This window comes from Acanthaster planci, linkage group LG10 (genome assembly GCF_054643075.1).
Source record: "Acanthaster planci isolate LZ-2023a linkage group LG10, COTS_SCS, whole genome shotgun sequence".
Lineage (NCBI taxonomy): Eukaryota > Metazoa > Echinodermata > Asteroidea > Valvatida > Acanthasteridae > Acanthaster > Acanthaster planci.
In genome coordinates this window covers 10,301,861-10,311,560 of record NC_141786.1, presented here as the reverse complement: position 1 = coordinate 10,311,560, position 9,700 = coordinate 10,301,861, and the positions used below count along the sequence as shown (strand labels likewise).

The following is a 9,700-nucleotide window of genomic DNA, read 5'->3' as shown; positions in this document are numbered from 1 at the left end:
AGGTCCATCCCCCCATAGATGTCCATCCCCCCATAGAGGTCCATCCCCCCATAGAGGTCCATCCCCCCATAGAGGTCCATCCCCCCATAGAGGTCCATCTCCCCCATAGAGGTCCACCTCCCAGTAGAGGTCCATTCCCCCCACAGAGGTCCATCTCCCCCACGGAGGCCCATCTCCCCAACAGAGGTCTATCTTCCCACAAAGGTCCATGCCTTCCACCCCCAACCCCACCTCACCCCCTTTAAACTCCTGAAATGCACACATGGTGCCTCCATGAGAAACGTGTGCACCCTAGGCACCCTCCATATATAGGTCTACAGTACCTTACTTAGTATACCACTGGTGACTCCATTCATGGGGACACTTGTCATCATTGTAACATACAGGCAAAAGAAAGGAGCACTAATCATTGGCACTCTGACATTTTAACCTTCAGGAAGAGTCTTGCTCTTATTAAAATACAAATTCATCCAAGACAAGACCTCATTTACGTTGTTGATATCATCATTTCATTACAAATGACAGAGAAAAGCTGTCAATTTTATGAAATTGAAAAACATTTGTCTCATGCTTGTAATTGTAATAATTGTCCAGCATAAATTATATCTTGAATTTTCTCTCTTTTCTTCGCATTTTGTCTTTGTAACAAATACTAATGATTGCAGCTACCTGTAATCTGTATGCACCTTAACCCTCGAAGAGCCGGGTTATTTTGACTCATCTCACAGCCGGGGAAGGGAATACCCCCCCCCCAAGAACTCGCCTGTTCTACTCCCAACTTTTTTCAAACTTACCATGCATGTACAGACACTCCTTAGCATTACAACAGTGAAGTTTGAACTCAATCAGACATATGGTTTTGTTGTTTGGGTCATTTGAAGGTCAGGGCGACATGCATGCCAGTAAGTGTGCATTGACCACCCCAGTGGAAAAGAGTATACATTTTTGGCTGACCTGTCTCGGAAAAATGCACGCTGCGTGACAACGGTACTTTATATTTTTGCGAAAAAAAAAACTCTTAAAGGCTCAACTTCAGAAAAAATGCACCACAGCGAAATCGGAGAAAATGTTGAGGGGGCAGATTCCACCCCCCCTCCCCCGGCTCTTTTAGGGTTCAGGCAGAGGCTCCTTCTCAGAGATGGCAAATCCAGTTTTTCCTAACTAATGCTGCAAGTATAGGTTTGAAAGTTGGTGCTTCAGTTGGCATTACAACACATGTCCCTATAGAAGGCAATGGCTGGCAGCTACCCACATTCTGAAGCTGCTACCAGTACACAAAGGCAATGCCAACATGTCAGAGTTAAATGATATAGCCGCCTTGCCTGCTTGTGTACACAGTCAGTCAAAAAGCCATGACTCACACAAGATCCTTCCCAGATTTCATATGTTCCCCACGCCGGCTGTTTTGATTGGGGCCTCCTGCTGGCTGTGCTTCATCTTGACCAACTTCTGGATAGTAAGGTTGCGAACCTTGACCTCCTGACCCAGGGAGTCTCGCTCCTGGAGGAGTTCCACCAGCTCTGCTGAGATATCTGGAGGATGACGGAAGGGAAGGAGGGAGGAACGAATGAAGGTGATTGTGACTTTGCTTCACGTCAGTCCATCAAACCTTACAAAAATCATACAAAACCTTAAGCTATGCTTTCTGCCATTAATGGGGGCCATCTGGGATTTTCCCATGAATTTATCTACATCTACATGTATATTATTATGTGCAAGCTCAACTCCCAAAGTTAAACCGTGTGACTGACTTCTGGGGAGATTTCCTGTGAGCCATGTATGATGCCATGCACTCTCCTACATACATGTAGACTGTATTATTAATGCAATGTGTCATGTCCCCTTCATCTATCATTAGCATGCAAGCATCTGTATGGGGGCACTGGAAATATCACAAATTTTATGACATTTCTCTTTATGGGGGATGAGGGCAGACTTCTTTCATTTTGTCCAGTTAAGATGGGCTATGCCCTTGAAAATTGGACCCACTTGGAAAGTAAACTTAATAAATAATTCAATAAATGTCTCTGAAACAAAGTGAACTTTCAACTTGTCACAAGTTTACAAATCGGATCCAATAAACCCTTTGAAATACATGTACTGTACATGTATGTGCATCCATCTTGGACTACATGTAGATACATGAACCACATGTAGCTTCTTCAGAAATTAAGGCTCTGAAGAGATAAAATAAAAGTGAACTGGTTCACTTCCCGCATGGACTGTAGGGTCAAACATCGAATCCAAGGCTTGTTTTCCATTCAATTACATGCACATGTACATGTATGTATGCACACAGCGCAACGAGAATGTCCAACTGGTTTATGACACTTTTAAAAAGGGACAACTTTCCAATCTCTTTTTATCCATAAAAGTCCTTTCTCCGCCTCACAAAAGGAGGGTGCTTTTACAGTTTCAACTGGGCAAAATATTCCCCTGGGTGCAATTTCCCCCTCCCATCTCATTGCCCAAACTACAGCCTACAACCCTGAACCCAAGTAGTGTTTCACATCAGTCTATGTCAGCTCCTTCGCCTATGTAAACACATCCAGCCTCTTAGGCTTAATCATACGAATCAATCCAGGCCCCATTAAACTGCAGTGCATTATCAGATGGGGATATGTGTCTCAGTACCTGGATATTGACTACAGAATACATGCACATCTCTTTGTGTACATCTGCAGTATGTGTATAATATTACATGTAGTTGAATTTGTCCTCTAATGGATTCAGACAACATTCCCAGAAACTGCTGCTCACAATTCTTAGAGTGGGAGTGGAGGTGGGGTGTGTTGGGCAAAAAGGGAAGGAACGTTACCCTAGAAACTGGTAGTGTCCAAGTATCTCTCTCACATTTCCGCATTGCAGGAAAATTTGTACATGGAATTAATCAAACAGATGTCTATGTAGGTTATCTTGGACAACACTAATTGGTTGTAAATTAATGTACCATACGTCAGTACAGGTTAATTCAACTTGGAATCAATCATTTTCATTTCAAGGCCAATTTCAGAGACAGATCCAGAAAAGGTGCCCTACCATATTCTCTCCCCCCCCCTTTTCTGGAGCTACATTTTACTTTTTGCCTGCGTCTTTGGTTCTGAACCAGTGATTTGATAACTTTTGATCGAGGCAGGAACTGTCATGAAAAGCGTGCCCAGCCCGTATTTGGGGCTTGCCATCATTTGAGGTGCCTGGCCCGTGCACTCTTTTGTATATTATGTACTGTGTCCCTGCACCCCCCCTTCCTTTTGTAAATGGCCAATTAACGAATTTAAAGTTCAACTGTCCAACAACTCGGAGTCAGCAACTCAGCATCACACCTATTCACAGGATGGCTTGCTCCTTTAACCATCATTACCAATCAGCCCAACAGCCAAAAGCCGTTCCCAACAGCCGCCTACTGCAGCTGTCTCAATTTAATCAAATACACTGCAGCCGTATGCTACAGAAGCCCCATCTCTAAGGAGATGTGTACACTTGTTCGATAATGCTGTGATCAATATAATGGACTCGTACGGCCCCATTATGATAATCGTAGCTTCTCTGATGTACACGATATAAGTAAATGTAAGTAGATGCGTTCAACCAGGAAGGAAGCTGAAAAAAATGTCTGCGCTGTTTGTACACAGCTACATGTATGAGTGCAAGTGTCACACAGTGCCAGTAAATTAATGTACGCGAGTCTAGCGTACAAAGCATGCACATATATACATTGTACTGTGTTCGTTCAGGCTTGGGGTCAGTGTACATAGGTCTTTAGCTGTTTGTCCAGCATACCTGTAGGCTAAAGGTAATTTAACAGGTCATTTGGGATGAAAACTGGACTTGAAAAAGAAGGGAAAGCTGTAGTGAAAAAAAAATATATATATATACAGAGAGAAAACTTAACGCAAATTTCTGGTTGGATGGATAGTCAGGACAAAGTCACCAGACACGACACAGCCCTGACCTCACTGACTGATACCAATATGACCCCTGCACTTGGTGACATACATGATGTTGGTGTCAGTGGTGTAGTCTATAATTACTTACAAACTATGTATATGTTTTGCCACAGCGACTGTGACAAGACTGTGAAGGAAAACAGGTAGGTTTTTTTATGATGAAAGAAAGTGCATGGAATTTCTGGCATTTCCTCAAAGCACTGACTGCGTCGCCAGTCACATCATAACAAACTCTAGACCTAAAATTGAGAGTGAGTGTTGGTGTCTTTGTTGTCAGAAGAAATAGGAAACTTGGACCGAGCTTTTAATTTTGCAAGACGGGGCATAGATGGGATTGGTGATGAGCTAGAAAAAATGAACGGTTTACTAGATCTTCTGACCTTTAAACATTAAACTAAGAAAGTGACTGAGCATCTGCCGCCGAAGGAATTCCTTCTCTTCCTTTTATGGCTTGTCATATATTATTCCCCCCCCCTGGTTCTGAGAGTACACCTACCTTTGATGATATGCTCCAATTTGAAAACCACTTTCTTGATTTCAGCCGGGCTCATGTTGTTCACTGGGAAAATGACACAAAATATAAGTAAAATACTAGTATGCTTCAGTTTATGGAAGGTACCAGTACGCGTCTGTAGAAACGTACCGCTGAGCATCATGTGCACTGCATTAGTGCACGAGGGTGAAGTATTTATGGGACACCCTGGGGTGCACAATTTTTCAGAGGGCACTGAAAGTCAATGAACTACAGCTCACAGGAGTAGGTAACGTACAGTACATGTACATATACATGCACCATGTACACTGTAAAGGTTGCATACATGTACATGTACATGTGTGTACAAGATATTGAATGGTGGGGGAGGGGGTGGGGAATGGGGAGAGGCAGGGCATAGCAAAGGTCTTTTGTTGGCAGGGGGTGTGCCAAAGTCAATTTGCCGATTGTAACTTGTTTGTCAACCTCCTGTTGTGTAAAATGGAAATCCACATGCGCTACATTTCCTGCTTGGGGGGGGGGAATTCCAACAGCAAACGTACAGTATGCCGTTTAGGCCCCTATGTACCACTTTTGGATTTCTTTGCCAAACGAAGAGTTTTCCGACTGGAATAAATCATTTGGGGGTGTGCCCTGTGCCCCAGCCCCCTCACTACAAGCCTGCATGGGGGGGGAGGGGGCACAGGGAGTGCAGAGAACGGAGAGAGGGGCACAGACCTTATCAGCATTTACATGTACACCTGGGATGTGGCCATGCGTCAACTCAAACACACTTTTGTTTTGGCTGGGGTGATATCAGCGAGGGGCTTTCCAAGACCAGCTTGCCTCATTCCAAAACCAACTTGGCTTCTTCAATTTGGTAGAATATATCCCAGCTCTGCCTCAAAAATTCTTTGCGACACCAGTTGCTTTGTATTGGCACAAAGGATGACCTGGGCTTTGGTCCGAGTTTAAAACGATAGCAGGTAAAGGCAGAGGAGGTACAGTACACATGTAAAAACATGTATAATGTACCTACTCCCTGTTTCTAGCACTTTCAAAGAATAGGGCTACACCGAAGATTTGAATATTCAATTGATTGTCAAATATTTGAATATTATTTTAGAATTTGAATATATTTGAATGCAAAATTCATGAAAAGGAAGGGAAAATTTTCTTTTCTTTTAAATGAGAAAAATGGCATCATGGAGGCTTGTTTCAAGCAGATTCAAATGAAAAGTCACAGAAATTGTACAACAATTTAAAAAGTAATTTATTCATTAGACAATATTTAAAATGACTAGAAATTTTCAACATGCAAGAAGTCTTGTTCATCTCTTAAATCTTGCTAAATCATGGCTGGAGATACTCCTAGATGTGAGAAGCGGTTATATTGATCATAATGTACAATTGTGTGTGTGATTGCAACTGATTTTGTATATGGTTTGTTCATCAACCATCTGCCAGTTGGTGCGACTGAATAATCGGATATTTGATCAAATTGAGATTCGAATATTCGAATAGTGGATTATTCGAATTGACTCAGCCCTTACAAAGAACAGCCTCATGTAATGTGAGTGGCCATGCATGTACTCACATTGATCTCTGTCTACTCTTTGTTTGTTGCTCCATCGCTGACTCTTTTTTCCTCCATCCGCTCTTTCCCTTCCAAGCTCTGGTATCGGTTGTGAGTTCAGTTTGGATTCTCTGGACAGCTGGATATCATTATTATTGTTGGAGGAGTCCTGAAGTTTGCTTTGTTTACTGAGTACACTGTCCTGCAGTGCATTCTCTTTCGCAGTTTTTGAGGGTGATTGCATCTGACCCTTGACATTACTTTCACAAGGCACTGTGGTCTCGGTCTTTGGTTCGGCATTGCTGCTAGTAACACTGATGCTTGGACAGGATTCCGTTTTACAGCCTACGTTGTCGTCGCTGTGCGACTTGGGGATGCTGCTGCCGTAAAGATATCGGGCGTAGCTCTTCCGCAGCTCTAAGAAGCTGGCGTCCGTCAGGTTGTTCTCGCTCTTCCGCCTCAGGAGGGCGTCCTCCGTCAGGGCCCGGAAGACGATGGGGCTGCTGGACCGGGTACAGGGGTTGCTGTGGACCTGCAAGCGGTTCCACTGGTTCTTGACGTCCTCGTTTTTGGCCTGGTTGACGATCCACTGGAGCCGGTCCCCAACGGCGTCGCGCAGGCCGAGGGAGGAGAAGTCGCCGGGCACGCTGGTGCCCCGCCGGTGCGGCAACGGGCTGTGGTGGTAGGTACGCTGCACCTGTGTGAGGATCTGATGCGACCGGGCCAGGCAGCTCTCGTGGGCAGCCACACCGGCGTGCAGCAGATCGGGCATCCGGTTGAAGCCTTTCTGGACGGGCTGGCGGGCGGAGCTCACCAAGCACAGCTGGCAGGCAGACGCCACCTGCTCCCCTGTGTCCAGGCCGCAGATGTCGCATGGCCCGCTTGACTCCAGGTTGATGGACACAAAACTATCATCAGCATCTTCGCGTGTTGGTGTGGCTTCTGTCTCATGGGACATGTTCCAGGAGTAAAGTAACTGAAGCCAGCGGCACTACTGATGACTGAAGGCAACTCTACAACATATAAAAACCACAGAGTACGTCGGGCATGTTACAATCTATACACATACTACTTGCTATTATGACAAAATTTCTGTAGGCCAGTTCTACTTCGAGATCTCAATGTCACTATTCCGCCATACTCCATGTGACTTTGATCCAATACAGTTTACACGGTGTTGTAGCGCTACAGGTTTTTGGGAATCGAACTTGATACATGTAGGTGAATGATTCACAGGTGGAACAAAGCTTATTCAATTAAAATTTCCCCTGACAGCATATCTGAGCAATCTGTAGCTCTTAAAAGGAGGGGGGTCAATGCTTCGGAGCATGAAAAAAAAGAGAGACTTTTCCTAACCAATCTCTCACTTCCACCCACTAGCGATTACTCAGTTCATATCGTTTGTGTTTATCAGATTGCACACGTGCCGAGCCCACCAATGACCGCACTTGCTCCGCATCTTGGTTTGACCATTTTTGGAGGTGGGGATGACATCGTGTCACTTGTGCCGATGGTACACAATGCATTTTTAGGTCACAGCATGCCAGGGCGGTCTGGCGATGAAAATAATAAGGTGGGCTCGACGGATGTGCAATCTGGTAAGTTTGTAAAAAATGGCATGAATGGAGCTATCGATGGTGGGTGGAAGCGAGACATTGGTGAGCAAAAATCTCCTTTTTTTCAAAAAATACTTGGTCTCATGCTCTGAAACCTTGTTCTCTGCTTTGGAAGAGCTATATATAGATTACTCAGGATTGCTGTGAAAATTTGATTGAATAGCTTTGTTCCCCCTTGCCTGTGAATCATTCAACTATCAAGTTTGATTCCCAAAACCCATAGTGCTACGGCACCATGTAAACGGTATTGGCTCAAAGTCACACAGAGTACGGCGGAGTTGTAACTTTGAATTCTTGAAGTAGGCCAGTTCGAACATGACTGCAATTCTGTGACCTAAGATCAAATACTGTATTTGTCAAGTGCAATCTTGACCCTTGCACGAATTTATTGTACTCCAATAAGTTGAGTTGCCTTGGAATAACCATATCTATTCACAGGATAATCAACTCAGAAGGGCACACAATAAATCTGAGCAAGGTTCAAGATTGCATTTCAGTCTTAATACATTCAAGGTAGTTGCTACAAATTCACAAACGTTGAGCCAATTATTAATTTCAACTTCAGCAAAATTTTGAAGAGAATGTTTTGTGACTTCAAAATTTACTCTGCTTGTGCATTCGCCTCAAGTTACCAACAGGCCTACGTGCCGAAATGAAAAGTGAAGTACTTTTTCTCCAAACCTTCTTCCTTTTTCGGCTGCCACCTTTTTTGTAAAATACGCAAGGTTCTTTCGCTTCAGTACGTGTACATGACAGAAAAGGAGGAAAAAGTCAGAAGACTTCAACATCATTAAGTCTTCAGTCGAATGACAACGCGTGAACAACACTGTGAAGTTTTTTCCCGGTAAAAATAACTTAATGACAAGATACTTACCACACTGGCATGGATTTGGCCTTTATTCAAAATGTGAGACGTGCATCTTCAATACAACCGGACAAGAAAGACGACGATCCACATTTCCTTTGTCGCACATCGTGTCATACTTTCGCTTAGAGTCATCCATCGTCACGACCGCAATGTTTCGTTGTTGTTGTCGACAGAAATAAGTCGAACGTGTAGTACATGAGCCATTATCCCTTAGCCCTGTATGGTATTTTCCTTAGCATGAAGTATCTGATCAAAAGTGAAACAGTTTGCTGGATATGACGTCATTGGCGTGCTGTCAAAGTCAATCAATTTAGTCACACAACAAAGAAACAGGTGGAAAGTCACGAAAGCAGGGCGGGCGTTTTAACCTTGTTTCCCTTGACTGGATGAACACACCACAGACGGAAGCATTTCTGTGCAACTAACATGGCGAAGGCCGGGTTAGGAAGTTTTCCGGAGCGGGGATTCGTCATGAATCCTGCCGGATTTCTGTGCTACGTGTGTTATGTGGAAACTTGTTGACATGCATTTTGGAGAATTTACCTTACTTTTTAGATTTAATGCTATTAGTGTTAATTAAATAGCTTCTGCAATATTAGGACATTTGGGGGGGGGGTATTGAATCATTCCCCACATTTTTGTGATGAGCAAAGAATTAGGCTTCTTTGGAAGATTTCTTGGACTCCCCAATGACTAAAACGCATTCAATATCACCCCAAAAGGAAACAATCAAAAGCCATAAATATGCCATGAATGGCAGAAATATTAAGGTAATTGGATAATATCGGGCAATACACTGTGATTTTTTTGGAAAATACGTAACCAACGCGTGTTCATAGTAAAAGCCATGGGGACTAGAGAAGAAGATAAGGGGCCAGAAAATATACATGATTACATCTACATTAAAAATTAACCTTCAAATTAGAATCGAAATTCCCATTTCTTATAGTGAAGATTAAAGGTTTAATTTTTCATTACAATGTATTCAAGATCAAGTTGATTTGTATTAATAAAATTCTTGAACCAGTAAAGGAGGGACGTTGATTTTTAAAATTTGCATCTATGAAGATGAAAGTTTGCTTATTGGTTTCTAACTTTACTTCCGGGGGGTGGTAATTGGATATTACGGATCTAAACACAGTCAGTATGTGAGTTGGGGGGGGGTGACCAAAGTGACTGTAGAAGAGGGATGATAGTGTGGACACAGGCGTCGCAAGGGAG

At 43.4% G+C, this 9,700-nt stretch overlaps 1 protein-coding gene across 1 annotated transcript; it reads right to left on the bottom strand.

Annotated features, from left to right (window-relative positions):
• Positions 1 to 62: 62 nt before the first annotated feature.
• Positions 63 to 8,829, bottom strand: LOC110983918 (uncharacterized). The gene is made up of 4 exons (XM_022243589.2): positions 8,486 to 8,829; positions 6,017 to 7,008; positions 4,444 to 4,506; positions 63 to 1,532 (listed from the first exon to the last, which is right to left on the bottom strand). The coding sequence occupies exons 2-4, from the start codon at positions 6,951 to 6,953 to the stop codon at positions 1,381 to 1,383; spliced, it is 1,152 nt and encodes a 383-aa protein (XP_022099281.2). The 5' UTR covers positions 6,954 to 7,008; positions 8,486 to 8,829; the 3' UTR covers positions 63 to 1,380.
• Between the last annotated feature and the right edge of the window lie 871 nt (positions 8,830 to 9,700).